General features: G+C 36.8%; 2 protein-coding genes across 5 annotated transcripts; one reads left to right on the top strand and one right to left on the bottom strand.

The window, feature by feature from the left end:
* Positions 1–106: 106 nt before the first annotated feature.
* Positions 107–6122, bottom strand: LOC133855059 (uncharacterized). Of its 3 annotated transcripts, XM_062291353.1 has the most exons (8): positions 5863–5960; positions 5499–5613; positions 4194–4406; positions 3693–3760; positions 1690–3352; positions 1454–1566; positions 1136–1325; positions 107–1040 (listed from the first exon to the last, which is right to left on the bottom strand). In XM_062291353.1, the coding sequence occupies exons 3-8, from the start codon at positions 4369–4371 to the stop codon at positions 454–456; spliced, it is 2799 nt and encodes a 932-aa protein (XP_062147337.1). In that variant the 5' UTR covers positions 4372–4406; positions 5499–5613; positions 5863–5960; the 3' UTR covers positions 107–453. The 3 variants fall into 3 exon arrangements, with proteins under 3 accessions (XP_062147337.1, XP_062147336.1, XP_062147338.1); XM_062291352.1 differs by having other exon boundaries at positions 5499–6122; XM_062291354.1 differs by lacking the exon at positions 5499–5613 and having other exon boundaries at positions 5863–6122.
* Positions 6123–13093: 6971 nt separating this feature from the next.
* LOC133854355 (UDP-N-acetylmuramoyl-L-alanyl-D-glutamate--2,6-diaminopimelate ligase MurE homolog, chloroplastic) lies at positions 13094–18364 on the top strand. Of its 2 annotated transcripts, none has more exons than XM_062290515.1 (6): positions 13094–15045; positions 15479–15595; positions 15927–15989; positions 16529–16674; positions 17043–17274; positions 18170–18364. In XM_062290515.1, the coding sequence occupies exons 1-4, from the start codon at positions 13179–13181 to the stop codon at positions 16549–16551; spliced, it is 2070 nt and encodes a 689-aa protein (XP_062146499.1). In that variant the 5' UTR covers positions 13094–13178; the 3' UTR covers positions 16552–16674; positions 17043–17274; positions 18170–18364. The 2 variants fall into 2 exon arrangements, with proteins under 2 accessions (XP_062146499.1, XP_062146498.1); XM_062290514.1 differs by having other exon boundaries at positions 13097–15045; positions 15927–16102.
* The last annotated feature ends 566 nt before the right edge of the window (positions 18365–18930 follow it).

Genomic DNA, 18930 nt, shown 5'->3' with positions numbered 1-18930 from the left:
CTCTCTGAACAGTATTGGGAAGAATGGAAAAAAAATTGCATGCTATATATTGATGAAATATATTATATCCAGTCGGGATTCTTTTAGAATGACAAAATGGCAAAGGTTGATGAAAACTCATCAGAACCCTATGATTAATAGCTTTTGTAGGTTGAGAGTAAACTATACAGAACACAGGAAACTTGAGCGATGTAGCATTTTTTTTTTCTTGAGCCATGTAACAGTCTCAAAGGTGCTCTCACAGACCTTCTCTATGTCAGCAAAAGACTTCATTCTTATCCCATCTTGACACAATTTGCATCATAAAAAATGCCAAGTGATGTTCAAACTCTGAATACAAGCAATGAGTCCGAGGAGGCCAGTGACATTTGAGAATAAGAGAAAATTCCAGTTGTGTTAACCCATCTGAGCTGCTGAATATTCCTGGTGCAATATAGATGAATCTATAATGCTTCAAATATACAAGTCAAATACGATTTCCATCAATAATTCTTCTAAGACACCTTCTACAGTTTCAATAGCAATAACTTCAGTTTCATTTCGGATATCCAGCCATGTTCTAGATCTTGCCAAGTCCTGTTCAACAAGCTGCTTAAATGTCTGTGGTGGTGGCTGTGAGAGAAGGTACCAATCAACACGTTTTGTCACCTCATGAATCACATTTTTTTCTACTGGAAGTGGATGAATTATTGGTTTGATACATGATAGCCAACTGGAGCATCCAGAACTATACTGACAAACCTCTGCCAGGACTTCATTAATACAGTCAAACAGGATTGGAAAATCACCACAGAATTGGTTGTTTGACATCTTCATTTCATCAAATAAGGATCCGTCTAGCAGTTGCTCTGATGAATGGCAATTCACTGACAGTTCATCCCAATTCAAGCCTGAAGCTCGTAACACTGCACTTATATACTCAGAGGAGGACAAATGCTTATCCATAGTAATAGTTGTTTTGATTCTAGGGCCCAAAGGGGGAAGAGCAGCTGAATAGTGGTCTTCAATGATAGTTTGTAGTGCTTGCACCTGCAACTTAGCTACAGAAGTTTAACTAGGTTATTTCAGATGCAGAATTAAGAAAGTAGAGAACAAATAATAATATTACTACTCATTTCCTGATATGAAACCCTACCAGGTTGATGTATGTTCCTTTCAGGGCTAGTGACATCTTCTTTGAAAACCTTCTCAAGAACACATACTGGACCAGACTGCTCCAATTTTTCTTTCAGGCTAGTAGAATCTGCCAATCTCTGAACGCCTGATGGACTTGATGAAGAAACTTCTGGTATAAATTTTGATGGCTTATTCTCCGAAGATGAAAGCTAAAAAAGGACACAGTTTAGCACATTAATGAGAACTGAGAAGAGTAAAACAAAAGGAAACAGATAATCGGTGATAGATAGAAACACTACCAAGTAATTTTAAAGAGAATTATTAGGAAGCAACCTACCAATCTTGAGGACTCCAAATATCCATTTTTCTCGCACTTGTTGGCTGCATCAGTACTTCCCCCCAGGTGTGTGCTATGTGATTCAAAGGCCACTTCCAGAGGATTAGTTTCACCTGGTCATATAGGGTCATTAGTTTTTATGATCTTCATAGAACCTGAAGAAGTTTGATGATTATCTGTTCAAATAATAGAGAACAAATGAGCATATTGAAGGGCAGAAGTTAGTAGTATTGTACCTGTAGGACTCAAATCATCTTCTTTAACTTTCATATCAGCAAAATGGCTCTTTGAGATATTTGGCTTTGTTGTAAAAACTTGCAATTGATCATTTTGTCTCTCAGTATCAGCTGATGGTAGAGCTTCTATGTTTTGCGTTAATGAACTTAAGCAGCTGTTTTTATTTTCTTTCTGAAACTTGGTCCTGTTCTCATTGACCATTTGATAATGGCCATAGGGGGAAAATCTCATCTTTCTAGTAGTAAAGCCTAGTTCCCTCTCCCTTCCAGGATTAACTATAGGCAGGAGGCCATGTTCTTGGAAAGAGATGTTCCTCACCCAAGCCTCTGGCACCGGTTTTCCCAAAAGATCCACATCCTCATTTCCATTATGTCTCATCTCAGAGTGATGTTTCCAAGGCATAGCAGACAGGTCAGATTCATGTTCCTTGGGATGGCCAACAAGTGAAAAGTTTGAGTTTCTACAACTGCCTTCACTTGTTGCAGCAATTTCATGTCTGTTTAATTCAAAATCTTTAGCCTTTTTTATCTTGTCTTTTTTCTTGACATCAAGAGAAGATGTTGGTATTCCACCAATATCAAGGACATTACTCGGCAAATTTCTTCCAACAATCTGGATACCTATTCCCTTACCACCACCTTGTGAACCCTGGCAATCACAGGAAGATTTTTCTAATTTACCATCGATTGCAGTCCAGTGCTGCTCATTTTTGTTAACGCCCAAAGCATCTTTCAACTTCCTTTTTATATGACCAAATGAAAAAAGTTTCGGTCTCACACTCTGTCCTTTAGTTCTCAAGCTATAAGGATATTGCTGGGAAAAGTAAGGGCTGATTCTCTCGGAAGATTTTTGTATGCTTGTTGGGCCAGGACTTAAGACTACTATTCTATCTGAAGGTTGAGAATCACCATTTCCTTTAGGAAGGTATCTATCACAAGATTTCAAGCTGTCAGGTTCTTCACGTTGTCTTGCATTACTTGTCCAATGCTCTGACAAATTGGCTCCAGAAGAAGATCTAGTCTGCTGTCCTTTTGTCTGAGAATTCTTCAAGTCTTGGATATGTTTTACTAACAGAGAATTTGGATCTTGTAGAAGTTCTATGAATAATTCCTTATTCGAATTTAAAATCTCCAATGCATCCAACAATTGTTTAGGCTGGTGGTTTGCCCCATCTCTGCTGAGATATTTTCCATGAATTAACTTCTGATTTTTGGTTTCCTCTACTTCATTCATCTGCACCAGCTGGCCATTAATCACCTTCAGCTGGTCATAATCCACACAATCAATACTTTTACAACCAAAAATAGATCTACTATTTTTGGGATGCACCTCGTTGCAAAATGCCTTTCTTGATGCTGAACGGTTTAGCTTACTTAAAGATATATCCACAAAGTTTTGATGAGAAGGTTGATGATGATCCATATCCCCTACTCCTTTCCAACCATGACCAGGTGCATGACATGATCCCTGACAAGTTTTGTTTGCCTTTCCATGGTTTATGGGTAAGTTACCAACAGGTTTGGAATTTGACTGTAAATGTTTCATGTTAGCAGTGGCAGTCTTCTTATTTGTCTGCTGCTCTGAGGGCATCTCTTCTTTCATAAGCCACTTCAGACTTGCCTTATCAGAATCAACTGTCTGAGTTTTGTTGTCTATCCTATCCTGGACAAATTAAATGTTTCTAATCAGAATCTACCTACACTTTCTTCTACTCAATAATAAGAAAAAAAAATCATTTTATAGAAGTTAGGCAACTAAACCAAATTGTAAAGAAAAATGAAATATCTGGACTAGTAAGCCGATTTTAACAGAAGAAATTTTCTCTACTCTATTACATATGCTGTCTTGAAAAAGTTGGAAAAAATTATCAAACAGAGCAAAAAAAGAAAATGGTCAACATACATTCTGCAATCTGCATCTTGTATCAGTCTTTTAGTGAAGTATTCAATACCAGTAAAAAAAAGTGAAAGTCTGATAAAAATAGTAGGTTGATGGAACTTACATCAATGCCTTGGCACTTCTCACTAAATTTGGTATGCAAATCAAGCCTGCTCCTTAAATTTGCATTGCCTGAAAATTAAAAATTAATTTACTTATTAAAAAAAAATGAAGTTTTCTGACTTGTTGAATATGGATTTATTTCAAGAGGAAAAAGTAACACAGAACCACAGAGTTATTTAAGAGATGCAAAACATTGTCGAGGTACACTCCTTCACCCTTACATTTCAGCATTCATCTATATCACTAACAACATTTGTGAAAAATGACTAATTAAAAATCGATTAATGTCCATCAGTAACTATTCCATCCATCTCCCAATGTTGATATATATAAGGTTCTTCTCAACATATTACAATTATGCCTGGAAAATTTTATAGAACACAGCATCTACGCGAAATCAGACACGATACTCATACAAAACAATTTTATTTTACAATTCTCTTGCAATGCGTCGGGGTAAAACTCATACATCAAATTATCCTTATGATCAAAGAATTCTTACCAACAGCATGACTACTCAAATGCCTCAGATCAGAAAGCAGCTTCCTATTGGAATGACCTTGGCCAAAATCGAAGAGGCTATATAAATCCCAGGTACACGTACAGCCTGACTGATATTTTTCACATAACACTGGCACAGGGCTCCTAGGTGATCTCCTTGCCATATGAGCGGATGACATGCTCAGCTGTCGCACAATATTTTCGTCCAATTACACTGCCAAACCATGAGAATGAATAGCAATTAAAAGAAATTACAGAATCAAAAGCTAAAGAGCATACAAATTGTGTCTACAAAATAGTTTCTCCAATATAGATACACACATAGAGGTGCTTGCTATTAGAATATAATTTAAATGATTGAGTCTACCATTCCCTATCCGCTTAAACTTTTTTGATAAGTGGTGATTTAACATAATATCAAAGGAAACATCTTGAGTTCGAATCTTGTATTTGTCATTTACCCCATTTCAATTAAAATGGTGATTTAACACTTGCACTCACACACACATTGTAATGATCCAAAGAAAATGGTCAGCCACATCTGCGCTATCACCCCAAAATAACTAATTAATTTGGAGTTTTCCTAAAATTCCTTATAAAGCCCAGTTTCACCTAATAACTAGGTAATGTGGGATTTAGCACTCAAGAATATCTTTATAAACCACTCACACTACATGAGTTATTCATCTCTTCCCAATATGGGACCAGGATGTTAACACATATTCATACACACATTTATATCTAATTCTTTAACAAGAAAATTAAAAAAGGAGACCTATAACGTGAGATTGTTTAAGAAAAGGTTGCCCGCTGCAAACGACAAATACTTTCTGTTATGCAAAATTTGAAAATCGCTGCTGCCCACATACGAACAAGAAGAAATGGACATGATGTTGAAAATCTTAAATTTAAAGCCACTTCAATAAATTACAAAGAAACAAACAGAAAAGGAAAACAGAAACAAACAACAACAACAACAACAGCAAAAAAGATGAAAGCTACTTTTGGAGATGGAAAATTAGTTTATCAGTCATTTATCCAAAAACAAAGCCTAAAGTACTTTAAGGGAAAAAAGAGAAGGAAAAATAGCCTGAGTGACTCAAGCAGCTCGGCCCGGGTCAAATAGATTTAGCCCCCTAGCTAATCTTTCTTGAACAAGCGCTCCATTTACAGTACAAGCTTGAGTTTCATGAAAACAAGTCCATTTGTTTTGACCCAAAATTCTTCTGGGAGACACCGAACAGAAAAAGAAAACAAAAGACACACACACACACATACACACAAACCCAGAGAATTAAAGAATTACCTGAAATAGGTATAGAGCAAAGCTATTATATGTTTCGAGTAGAAACAACGAAAAAGGAGAAAAGAGGAGCGACCCTTTAGCGTAAAAACCTTCAGAGAACGAAGTCCGAGTCGCCCTGTGCTCAAGTCTGTACAGAATCAAAATGGGATTTGCGGCAGTGAAGAAGCAAAAAAGCCCAGAAGTTTTTTAATCTTCAAAAACCAACATACCCAACTCTAATTAAAGAAGAAGACGAAGATTATGAGGAGGAGGAGATAAGAGAATGGAAAAGAAAGAGAGAGTGAGAGGAAGAGGAAAAGGGAAGCGAAGGACAGGAAAGGAAAGACAGAAACAGAATGGGATTGGGAGTTATTGTGACACTGACCGGTGACTTGCAAAGACATGACTCCACCACCAGGGGAAAGCTTTCAACCCAAGCAACTCGTACGTTTTGTTGCTTTCCCGTCTCTCTCCTCTCTCCCTCTCTCTCTCTCTCTCTCTCTCTCTCTCTTTCTCTGCAAGTCCCACCGGCCTCCATTGCCAGCTACATATCCAGTTCTTGTCTCACTCTGGAGAGCTTCAAACGGTGTCGTTGAGCTCGTTATTCAATTCTGGGATTTTGGCACAAACGTTGTCGTCTTAGGTAATCTGAAAGAGGGTCAATAGGGCCCCTATGCTGTACATTTCTGGTTTGGATCAGAAGATTTTGAAAGCTGAATTTGTCCTTTTTCTCTATATTTTGAACATTCAATTTTTGAATTTCTTACCATGGGAGGTAAAAATAAAAAATCATTTATTTAATGTATTTTAGAATATTTGGGGGGTCATTGAATTTTGTGTTTATTGGACATTAATGATTTCTCAATCACTTTTCATAAAGATGGATGCAATTGTTTTCGTGCATATATTGTAATGGTCCCAAAACGATTTAAAAAAAATTAAAAAATTAAAAAAATTGATTAGGGTTTTTTATAATTTTAAAGAATTTGTTCATTTTTAAATTATACAATTTATGTTATTTTTAGGTGTCGAAACACTTGAAAAATACTAACCGTTAAAAAGTGAGATGTTATTAAGGCAGTTAAAAAAAAATTTCCTCCCAAAAAGCTTTTACTTTTCACTTTTGTAGATATGTTTCTTCTTCGTAAAATCAAAAAACAATTTGTTGTTCAAAATTATTTTACAGCATAGAGTGTAAGAACCTGATGAAAATATACTCGATTCTCAACTGTAACATGCCACATTTTTAAGAAGTGGTATTTTTCGAGCGTTTCGATGCCTAAAAATGGTCAAAATTACGTAATTTGAGAATCGAGATGAGAATCCAAGCATAGATAATTTGGTTCAATTAGAATTAATGGTTCTCATGAATTCAACGTGTTGTATGAGTCATTAAATACATGAAAACGATGAATACAATTAAGTTTTAAGAAGAATAAATTAATGTCTTTATATGTTATGATAATCATTAATCACGTCATTTTCTTTTGGTCACACTATAATAGAATAGACCCAAAACATAAAAAAGTTGGAAAATTTTGTGTTGATGTTATGTCTTAATTATGGCAGCATGTTGGGAAAAGGCAGCAATTAACAAACCTAAATGCAATAATAGGCTTGAGAATGCGATTGATAGTTCCCTTAGCTTGCTTTTATGAGTCAAAGTTACACCAAATTTTTATTTTATTTTTATTTCATTTTATTGATGTTGAAATGCTAGTTAGCTCTTAATTATTATTTTTTAAAAGGAAATGTTGATTTGCAGTGACACGTTAATAAAGTGAAATAAAAGTAGAATAAAAATGTAGCATTCAAAAAAAATTTCTAACTATTTTTGAGCCGTACAACATAAATTGTCGTTTTAACTATACTTGTGGCTCACTCGAGACCATATAAGAGCATTGAGGAGGGTTGTAAATGGGAATTATGATCCTTTCCTTTCCATTTTGTTTCATCGTTCCATTTAAATTTTATAGATTTAATAGTGTATATAGTAGTATAACATGGACACATCGTAATTATGTAGTTATATTGTTTACAAATTTTAAATGATGTGCTATCCTATATACCGTTAAATATAACAAAACAAAATTTTGACCGTAAAATGAATTCTTTTCGTTTCACTTAAAAAGAGTCCCGGTATATATATATATATATATATATATATATATATATATATATATATATATATATATATATATATATATATATATATATATATATATATATATATATATATATTGGGACTCTTTTTTTAACATGTTAAAAAGTAATTTTGTAGTCTCACAAATTTCCATAAATCTCACATTTAAGATGAACTAAACTCAATACCTCATAAATCATAATTGCTAAATAATATAATTTTATTTTAATATAGCTAATAAAATAAGTTTAATCACGGTTCCAAAAGTTTTTAGAAATCAATGATTGTTAACATTGGAAAAATTTAGGCCATGTTTGTTAACCACAAGGGGAAGAAGAAGAACAAGCTAGGGAACAAGGGAGGAGGGAGGGAAGAAAATTCATCCCTCCTCCCATAAAAGACACATCGGTGGCGGAGTGAGGCCTCACAAGAAATAGCAAGATCTCTACCATGAGTTGGGGGAGAGCTTCTCTCCCGAACCTAGAGAGAAACAATAACCCAAAACTTATAATCAAATGCTTTAATGTTAGTTTGATTGGGAAAAAAATAATGACATGCTAAGTTAATTTCTCTAGTGGTTAATGTGATTAATCGTTAATGGTAATCCACTTAAATCAATGTTTACTTACCTCACATGAAAATAGTAGTGATATGAAATTTATTCAATTATTTATTTTTAGTATTGTGGCTTGGGATGACATCAATGTGGCATTGCCACGTCAAAACAATAAAATTTATGAACTTTTTAGTTGATGTGGCTATGTCGTGTAAATAGTTATCTATGTGACATATATCATGCCGATTAAAATTGAATTAAGATCCTTTTTATTTTAAGTGAACTAGAGATGATTTATTTCATAGTTTATATTAGATTTTATATATCCAATAGTTTATATATTGTTACATGATGAATATGTTGGCATGTCATTTATTTATTGTTTAAATAATACAATTCCATGTACATTAACAAAATAAAATATGTACTGTGAAATGGATAATCTCTATTTCATCATATTCTTATCTTGTCAGTGATTTCTTTTTATTTAGCTGACAAAAAGGTCTAATTATGATATTTTAAAATTATTTGAGGATTTAATTATAATTTTTGAGATTTATGATAATGTTTGCCTTTATTATAAATTGGATGGTATTTTTTTTCATGGACAACTTAAAGTGTCCCAAAACTTAGGATGGATAAATTTTGGTACAATATATAAACATCATCATTAAAAATCCAAAATACAAGTAGAGAACAATTTGGTAACTAAAACCAATGGATCCAATTTGGTTCAACCAAAACTAGTGGATCCAATAAATTTATAACACCCCCAAAATTATGTAATTATATTTACTTCACTTGGAAAGTTACTAACTGTTTCTCCAAATCAACTAACTGGTAATTGTCTAGTGGAATTACCCATAACAACTTACCAAGGTAAAATAATGCAGATATGAGATTATTTATTTAAATCATGATATGAGGTTATTTATTTAAATCATTCACAAACATATAATTGATTACAAACTCAGAGTTTTCCATTATTATTTTTAGAACAAACTTTAATAACCAAACCTGCTATTATGAACCATTCTCTTGACGTCTTCATCCTAAATAATTTTCTATTCTTAAATGCTAGTGATATGTTAAACCGTAAACACCGAGGTGTTTAACGAGGAAAGGAAAATAACAACGGACGTCTATGACTTAGTAAATAAATCATTAAGAAACTGGTTATGTAATAAGCTTTAAGTGACATAGATAATTTTGAAATCATAAACATAGGTTTTTCACAAATTGAGGTGTATTGCCTTTGTTATTATGCATAATAAAAGGTAGTTTAGTTTTAAAAGTTGGGTAGAGCATAATTCTTGTGACAAACCCTAGTATTTTAATGTGGGGAAAATATGTTATATATAAATTAGTCATAGTTGTCTTCCTTATGGTCTATCTAATATATTAATCCTTTATCGACAGGGTTGGTGTTGTCCCAAGGAACCTGTAATATAACATCGTTGCCCCATATATGTATGCATACCGTCATATACTAGTAGTTCGACTGAGTCTGACCTTAGTTGGCCCGTGCTATTAGTAAAGGCGTAACCGTGACTTTCATTCAAGCATGGTTCGCTGGTCACAAAAATAACCATTAGATCCAAGGCTCAATATAACATAAAAGTAACCCATTAAGCCCATATAGTAGGCTTATGGCCATTCTACCGCACCTATCGGTGTACCATATCATACGATACAAGTAATATAGTTCATTTATTCAAAAATAGGTAATACTCATCTTGAAACAGTTATAAGGATATTATATAAATTTAGTAGGCTTATGACATATCATTAAGGGAAATAAAATATGTTCAGTCTGCTGACATATCGCATGTTAAGGTGAGACCAATTTTGTAAATATTTACTTGCCCTGTCCGCTCATCCACAAGCTCGAACATATTGAATTCTCACTACTGCGAAATATGTCCTAACATTATAAATAACCATTCAAATTCTTACTTAAACACGTAACGCCTTAAACTATTATTAAAACTCTAAATCAGTGATTCTCGGCACCTTCGAATGTTTGGCCTTTAGGATCTCGTTTGATCCACGGGTATCGAACATTCGTCCAAGGGTCATAGAACGTTCGAATAGTACCAGAATGCACGAAAGACTTAGATCTTCTAACCAAAACGTATAAAACCTTAACTATGATTTTAAACACCCTAATAAAAAACATATCAACATGATAGGTCATGAAATCAAAATAATTTTAAAATGGACAACTTTCTAAACCTATAGTGGCATGCTAAGAACTTGAAAAAAATTGACAATTATAAAGAAATGGTAATAGTAATCATGAAAACGAGCTTAGGAACAAGGCTTACCTCAATGAGATGAAGTAACCTCAAAATTTATCATTCTCTCATTCTCTCTCTCTCTCTCTCTCTCTCTCTCTCTCTCTCTCTCACACACACACACACACACACACACACACACAATATATGGGGTGGGTAGGGTGCATGGGAAGGAATGGTGCATGAAGAACGCAATGGAGAGACTGTATTTTATAGGGGAAAAGAAGTGAATAAGATTGGGCGAGTAGGATTTTATCCTTCAAACACATTCGAACGTTCATGACGTACTTTGAACATTCATGGAAATGACACGTCAATAGTTCATCCAAGAGCATCGAACGTTCCAGAGAGGATAAGGATAAGGGCTAGAACAACCATCGAACGTTCGGGGAAGGTTATTCGAATGTTCGCACTAGTGTTTCTACGAACGTTCGAGAGAACTATTCGAACGTTCGAGGAAACATAATAATATTATATATATAATATAAAAATATTATTTTAGCCCTCCAAATTACTACCCGTTTTGCGTTTAGCCCCACAAACTACCAATACTCCGACTTTGGCCTACCAAACTACCAAAACCTTTGAAAAATGCCCCATTTGGCAAAATATCTCTATATTACCCTTGTCACGTGTCATTTTGCAATTAAAAAATAAACAAAAAAACTAATTTTTTTTTTAAATAAAAAATATGGGGTTTGGGGGTGGCTGCTGAGCCACCCCTCGAGCCCTAAGGGTGGCTTTCAAAAGCCACCCCAAATGGATTTCGGGGTGGCCCGTAAGCCACCCCTAAGGCTCGGGGGGTGGCGCGCGGCCACCCTTGGGGCCGAGGGTGGCCGCGCGCCACCCCTTGAGCCATAAGGGTGGCTTTCGGGCCACCCCTAAATCCATTTGGGGTGGCCTGAAAAGCCACCCCGAAATCCATATGGGGTGGCTTTTCCACTCCCCGCAACTGGGGGTAGCGGCGCGGCCACCTCCGGCCCTAGGGTGCACCACCCCCCGACCACTGGGGTGGCTCACAGGCCACCCCATTTTCCTTTCTTTTTTTTTGAAAAAAAAAAATTAAGTTTTTTTTTTTTTAGTTTAGTTTTTTTTTTTTTAGTTTTAAAAAATATTTTTTAATTAAAAAATGACACGTAACAGGGATAATACTGGAATATTTCATCAAATGAGACATTTTTTTAAAGGTTTTAGTAGTCTGGGAGGCCAGAGTCGGAGTGTTGACAGTTTGTGGGGCTAAATGCAAAACGAGTGGTAATTTGGGGGGCTAAACTGTAATTTTTCCATATATATATATAAAAGGTTACAAGGCAAGAGTAATGGGTTAATTTAAATTTTGTAAATATTGATATTTAATTTGTGGGGACTCTACAAAATTCAAAGTAGAATTGTATTGATCACTTCATATAAAAGGTAGTGTCGTTCAATGTATGAAGATGATCACCTCAATTAGTTGAAAATGCGTAAATTCATGCCTTTATATGCTATGAAGTAAGCAAATTGTTTTGTTTGTTAATGTTTTTAGAGGGTATGTTTTTTATTTGTTGTTTAAAAACATGTTCTTATGTGAAATAAAAATAAAAATAATTTTCAGTATTTTGTGTTTTGAACTATTTGTTAATATTTTAGTTTTGAGTGATACACATCCCGCTCATATATACATTTTCAAAATCATAAAATATATATATATACACACATCTATGCGGTTTGCAGTTGAAGAGATAGAGATTACAAACACAAAGATGACCATATTATATACCAACAGACTTCTAAGGCCCGAATGCTAATAAAGCTAAAAAAAGATGCACACGTAGTTAAGTCCACACTAGGCTCGAGACCAACAACAAAATGCACACAACTTCAATAATGGATTTACAAAAGAAACGAATAAAAGAAGGACAAGAGACTAGGGTTGGCAATTCGGGTTCACGGGTTGGGTTCGTGTCAACCCGACTGACCCGATTACATAAACGGGGCTGACACGAACCCGACCCGATAATTAATCGGGTTGTGACACGCGACCCGAACACGACCCGATTAATAATCGGGTAACCCGAACACAATCCGACAAACACGACTAATAAACGTGTCACCTGTTTACCCGACACGACCCAACCCGACACGGCATCAATTTCACTGTTTTCACATGTTTCAATCTTCAATTTTAGTTTTTACCTTCAATTTTTTTTTTTTTAATCGGGTTATAATCGTGTTGCCGGGTCAACCCACGTAATCGGGTTATAATCGTGTTGGCGGGTTGACCCGCCAAACACGATTATAATCGGGTCAACCCGATTATGACCCGAACCCGATTATAACAAACCCAAACCCGATTTGTTCGTGTCGTGTTCGTGCCGGGTTCACGGGTCGTGTCAAAAATTGCCAACCCTACAAGAGACGGATGTGTATCGGTTATCTATACCTATAATTATTTTATAACGTATTGAGATAAAACCTCCCAAAATCCGAAAAAAAAACATTGACCTAAGTGCCAATCCAACGTCCAAACATTTTTTTTTTTTTTCAAATTTCAAATTTTATAATTTTTTTTTTAAAAAAAAAAGAAAAAAGAAAAAAGAAAAAAGAAGAAGAGAGTTGACGGTTGACACTTGCCGTTAAACTGTAGTAGATAGACGAAGAACAAAACCCCTATCCCCCTATCACCGGCAACTCTAAAACCTTGAGTGTCTCCCACACACTCTCCCATGGCCTTCACTTTCCTCTCTATCCCACACTTGCTCTCTGCACCTCCTCCACCACCCCACATCTTCTCTCCAAAACCCCAAGTTGTCCCATCCAAACCCGACCATCTTTCTCTATCTTCCTCCCCATTTCTCACTCTTCGAGCCCCCACCGCTGTCGGACGCGACAAAAAGTTCTACCCTGAGCCGTCAGACGACGACCCACCCGAAGCCGACGAGGATTCCGGGCACGGAGTGTCTAGATTCCAGCAAATCCATCGCCAAGCCGAGCGAGCCCGGAAGATCCAAGAGGATGACTTTGAGAAGAACCAGTCCACGTACCTCTCCGCCATTGCTGATGTGGAAGACCCAGCGGAAAATCCCGATCAGGACGACTCCGGGGACGATTTGTTCGGCGATATTGACAAGGCCATTGCCTTGCAGCGCAAGGAGTTCGTGAAGAAGGGGCTTCTGAAGCCGAACCCCAAGAAGGAAGAGAACGAGCAGGGTGAGGGAATCGAAGAGTTGGAGCCCGAGGAGGTCGTGGATTTGGAGGAAATCGACGAGCTTCAGGGGCTTCGAGTGGTTTCGGAGGACTCGGACGAAGGTGGGTCGGCGAAGTTCAGCGACGAGGTTACTGAATTCGGTAATGGAAATCGTGGGTCGTCTTTAAATTCCTCGTTTGATTTGGATTTTGATAGTTATGGGAAAGCTAAGACTAGGATTGTCGAACCCAAATTTAAGATGAGTTTAGCTGAGCTTTTGGATGAGAGTAAGGTGGTGCCCGTTTCGGTTTATGGTGATTTAGAGATAGAGATTACGGGAATTCAACATGATTCGAGGCTGGTCTGCGCAGGAGACTTGTTTATCTGTTGTGTTGGGAGGAAGACTGATGGGCATTTGTATTTGACTGAGGCTGATAAGAGAGGGGCAGTGGCGGTGGTGGCGAGCAAGGAGGTTGATATAGAGGAGACCTTGGGGTGTAAGGCATTGGTGATTGTGGAAGACACCAATGCGGTTCTTCCGGCATTGGCCGCATCTTTCTATAGGTTCCCGTCTAAGAATATGGCGGTGATTGGGATAACGGGGACGAATGGGAAGACGACCACTTCATATTTGATAAAAGGCATGTATGAATCGATGGGATTGAGAACTGGGATGTTGAGCACGGTTGCTTATTATATCCATGGGGATAACAAGTTGGAGTCGCCTAACACGACCCCAGATGCTGTTTTGGTTCAGAATTTGATGGCAAAGATGCTTCATAACGGGACTGAAGCGGTTGTCATGGAGGCTTCTTCTCATGGACTAGCCTTAGGGAGGTGTGATGAAGTTGATTTTGATATTGCAGTTTTCACAAATTTGACGAGGGACCATTTGGATTTTCATGGGACTGAGGAGGAGTATAGGGATGCCAAAGCTAAACTATTTTCAAGGATGGTGGACCCCGAAAGAAACAGGAAAGTTGTCAACATTGACGATCCAAATGCACCTTTCTTTATAGCACAAGGAAACCCAGATGTGCCTGTTGTGACCTTTGCAATGGAGAATAAGAATGCGGATGTTCACCCGCTGAAGTTTGAGCTCTCTCTGTTCGAGACACAGGTTTTGGTTAATACGCCTCATGGCATTCTGGAGATTTCATCCGGGTTACTTGGAAGGCATAATATTTATAATATTCTTGCAGCCGTGGCAGTTGGGATTGCGGTTGGGGCTCCATTGGAGGACATTGTTAGAGGGATTGAAGAGGTTGATGCAGTTCCAGGACGGTGTGAGTTGATTGATGAGGAACAGGCATTCGGAGTGATTGTGGACTATGCTCATACTCCTGATGCCCTGTCTAGACTACTTGATTCTGTAAGAGAGCTTGGACCAAGGAGGATTATCACTGGTATGCTTGTACTTAATTTTTATTCTTATTCTGTGCACACATGTACATACACAGACACCCAAACACAGGCACATAGACACACAACAAAAGCCTACAGAAGTGATTGCTAATTGTGTTGTAGCAAGAGGTAACTAGGCTGTCTGCCTTCTGCAGTCTTTGACTATTTCTAAAGGAAGCGGTGTTACCTAGGTTGACTGTGGTATTAGCATTAAAGTTCACAAGATAGGAAGGTGCTTCCTCTTGTTGCAGTTGTCATGCAAACTGCCTGATCAATTTTTTTTTTTTGAGTACTAAAATGCTTAGAAGCATCTTAAGTGTCTAGTCTAGCACCAATAGTTTTTGATATTGTTTAAAGTTACAGCTGCAATTAATAACATTGTATACAACAGAATGATCTTGCCTTTTCTGATTAACACTCATACTTTCTGTGAAGTTTTTGGTTGTGTTGGCGAGGGCGACAGGGGGAAAAGACCCATGATGACAAAGATTGCAACAGATAAAAGTGATGTGACGATTCTAACATCTGATAATCCAAAGAATGAAGATCCATGTATGTACAGTGAATACTTTCAAGGAATGTATGCCAACACTAGCCTAGAACAAGATTTTTTTTTTTACTGGTCTTTTCAAGATGCTAATATTTTCTAAAAGATGTAGCAGGTTTCTAGTTTTCCTCATTGAGAACTGTTACATATTTGAGAAAGGATTAGCTGTGGCATTGTGTGTGTGGTCATCCTTCGTCGTGACTGTTCTCTGTGTGTGTGCGCGCACGTGCGTTTCTTCTTGTCTACCACTGGAAACAAAATGCAAAGAAATTTTAAGTTGTAGGATTAAATTCCTGGAAGCGTTATGCTAATGCCTGGATGTTTCATCTTCATCAGTGGATGTTTTGGATGATATGCTGGCTGGCGTAGGATGGACAATGCAGGATTACCTGAAACATGGTGAGAATGATTACTACCCACCTCTTCCAAATGGTCATAGGCTTTTCCTGCATGATATTAGACGGGTGGCTGTACGTTGTGCTGTTGCCATGGGCGAGGAGGGTGATTTGGTTGTAAGTTCTTGAAGCTCCATTTTATTTCTTTTTATATTCTAAAATTTATGCAAAGAAAATAAGAAATAGAAATCGGGGGGCGGGGGGGCGAGGGGCGAGGGGAGGAGCAAAAATTTAGATTGTGGGAAAAAAAAAAGGAGAAATAATTCAACTTCAAACTGTAAATAATGAAACGGTACTGTAATTATTTTTTTAGTTTAAATATTTTCCTTATTCCTTGTGACTTTCAAATTACCCCTGTAGTTTAAAAATAGATGTAAAGAAAAGATCTGTATCCTTGCTCCTCGTGTGTTTGAGAGACTAGTAATCTGTAGATGCCCTAATGATGCTCTCCAGTTCTCTCACAATTTGCTGCTAAGCTCTTTTTCTTTTTAGACGAAAATAAATAAATAAAAAGTTTAATATACTGCTTCTTTTATGCTGCAGGTGGTTGCTGGCAAAGGCCATGAAACACATCAGATAGAAGGTGAGACAAAGGAATTTTTTGATGACCGGGAAGAGTGCCGTGAAGCATTGCAGTACGTTGATGAGCTCCACCAAGCTGGGATAGACACTAGTGAATTCCCATGGAGGTAATTTAATTAGCTATGACTTCTAGTAATTCACTAGAATATACTGTGAACTTACTGGTTTATCATTGTTTGATGATATTTCCATTGATGTTGGAGTCTAATTATTTGATTAGTTCAGGCCTTTGACTCATTAGCTAAAATTGGCTTATCTGATGAGAAGCCTCACAGGTATTAATTCATTACATAAATATCTCGCAACAGAGACTTAGGCAATAACAGAGAAGTGTATCTACGCTTGACAATAATAATACTAAAATTAGAGTATACGTGTCTCCTTTACCATTTGATGTAGCGTGAAAAGGTTTAGAGAGGTAGTTTATTGGTCATGATTAGATAATTGTGTTTTTTTCTTGCCTGTGCTTCTGCAGGTTACCAGAGAGTCATTGATGTAGTTAAAAGCCGTATGGAGGTGTTCTAAGAGAAAAGGCTTTGCAGATGATTTGGCTGATTGCATGTATAAGAACTAAGTAGCAGATCTCCTTCAATTCCTTCAAAGAATTCAAGACAGTGGAGGACCATGTTGGTATTGGTTTGATGGACACTTTATGTACCCTATAATTGAAGGCTGTTGATTGGTGCTCCGTGCTTGAAAAGTGAGCGGTAAGAATATTTCCACATGATACATTGATCTTGAGTTACTTTCTGAAGTGATGTTGAATATTTAGAGAAGTAATTAACTTTCTTTGTTATGTAAAGTTCATGAATTTATTCAATGGATCTTATGATTTCTGAATATGACTGCATCCTGGTGATGCGACTGTTTAGGTCTCTTGGGTGTGTAAGCTGGATGAGTTTGGATTGTTGAATATATAGTGCGGGGCTTAGTCAGGAAATAAATGTACAACAGAAAGCAAAAAAGAGTAAGGAATAGGAAAAACTGAGAAAAATTAACCCGCTATATGAGAACCAGAGTTCATCATACAAATAAATTTCTGTTGCACAAATTTGTGGAAAAACTTATGGGCCTGATTGAAGGTTTGTATAGTTAAGGTAGCGCACCATTTATCAATATGTCTTGCTTCTTTCTCTAAATCTAATTTCGTCTTTTTGGCATCTCTAACACGAGATAATAGAATCTCTAGCGGACACGATGACACGAATTTTAACGGAAGCAGCAAAGTCAACTGCAGTAGTACAATTCTTCACTAATTTGAGTGATACTGTCATGTTACCTGGCTCAGTAGGTTATTTTGATAGTTTGTTCTCTGAGGCTTGGGACAGAAACCCATAACCCTTATTTGTTCTCTTTTTCTTTGTACTCAAAGTTGGTTGACGGAGGTGGCGCTCTTACAGAATTTATTTGACGTGATTGCTGTAAATTTAGCCATGTAATATTGATTGCTTAGTTCAGATGTAATGTGAGTAGCTACTGTCTAATAGCACAGAGATGGTTCATGAATGATTGACTTTAACCATAGATCTTAGTTTTTCATATTTTTCCAATAATTGAGAATCATTCTTGGATGGAGATCTTGTTAACTCTTATTCTCGGCAGGCGGCTGGATGTTCGAGATTCTTGAGCACCAAGGAACTTGACAAATCTGGCCCCAATGAGGAGTTGAAGGTAAAATTTTGTAAGCAACGTGTATGTACCAAGCACTGTATCACCATGTAAAATAATTATTCTGATCACATACTTTAGAACGTTTAAATTATACATTTAATTCAGCAAATCAGCCTGTTTCTTGAAGTTCAGCGTTAAGATCAAAATGGTACTGCTTCAATTACCTGATACACGGTTCTTATGAGCAGTGTTGTATATTCAGGGTTTACCCAACAGGGATGGGTCTCAAAGGGGCCCTACCTTGAAGGGGTTCCTCGGCATCAAAATTTCTTTTCATTTGATAATGCAGCAGTTAAGACTGTTGATCAGGTGTGGCGATTATGCAGGATAAGACAGAACTGGATGAGAAGTATAATTTGTGTGTTGGTCTCATTACAGTTGACAGATAATTCTTCTGGTCCCCCAAATTTTTTATAGTATGAGTTTGGTGTTAAAGAAAGGGCAAAGCAAGATCATCTGTCATATAAAATTAGGGCATGAAGCTAGTGGGGTTCTATGGCAACCAAGAATTCAACTTGGAAAGGGTATGAGTAATGGAATTTAAAATGTAATCCCTTCTGAGTTTGTGCGAGTACAAGACTAACATTAATTAATTACTCCTATGCTCCTACTTTATTTATTTTCTTCTCAAGTGCATTGCTGACTATTTTCTTTTTCTTTCTTTTTTTTTAATGAATATGCCTTGCTGACTA

Source organism: Alnus glutinosa, chromosome 13 (genome assembly GCF_958979055.1).
Source record: "Alnus glutinosa chromosome 13, dhAlnGlut1.1, whole genome shotgun sequence".
In the NCBI taxonomy this organism is placed as follows: Eukaryota; Viridiplantae; Streptophyta; class Magnoliopsida; order Fagales; family Betulaceae; genus Alnus; species Alnus glutinosa.
This window is presented reverse-complemented; position numbering and strand designations above follow the sequence as displayed.

Coding starts and splice junctions, on each gene's coding strand:
- LOC133855059 (XM_062291352.1), bottom strand. CDS start 4,371: ATGTCATCCGCTCATATGGCAAGGAGATCACCTAGGAGCCCTGTGCCA. Junction 1,326..1,453: donor ATTTGGAGTCCTCAAGATTG/GTAGGTTGCTTC, acceptor GTCCTTTTTTAG/CTTTCATCTTCGGAGAATAA. Junction 1,041..1,135: donor AAGGAACATACATCAACCTG/GTAGGGTTTCAT, acceptor AAACTTCTGTAG/CTAAGTTGCAGGTGCAAGCA.
- LOC133854355 (XM_062290514.1), top strand. CDS start 13,179: ATGGCCTTCACTTTCCTCTCTATCCCACACTTGCTCTCTGCACCTCCT. Junction 15,596..15,926: donor TCCAAAGAATGAAGATCCAT/GTATGTACAGTG, acceptor CATCTTCATCAG/TGGATGTTTTGGATGATATG. Junction 16,103..16,528: donor GCGAGGAGGGTGATTTGGTT/GTAAGTTCTTGA, acceptor TTTATGCTGCAG/GTGGTTGCTGGCAAAGGCCA.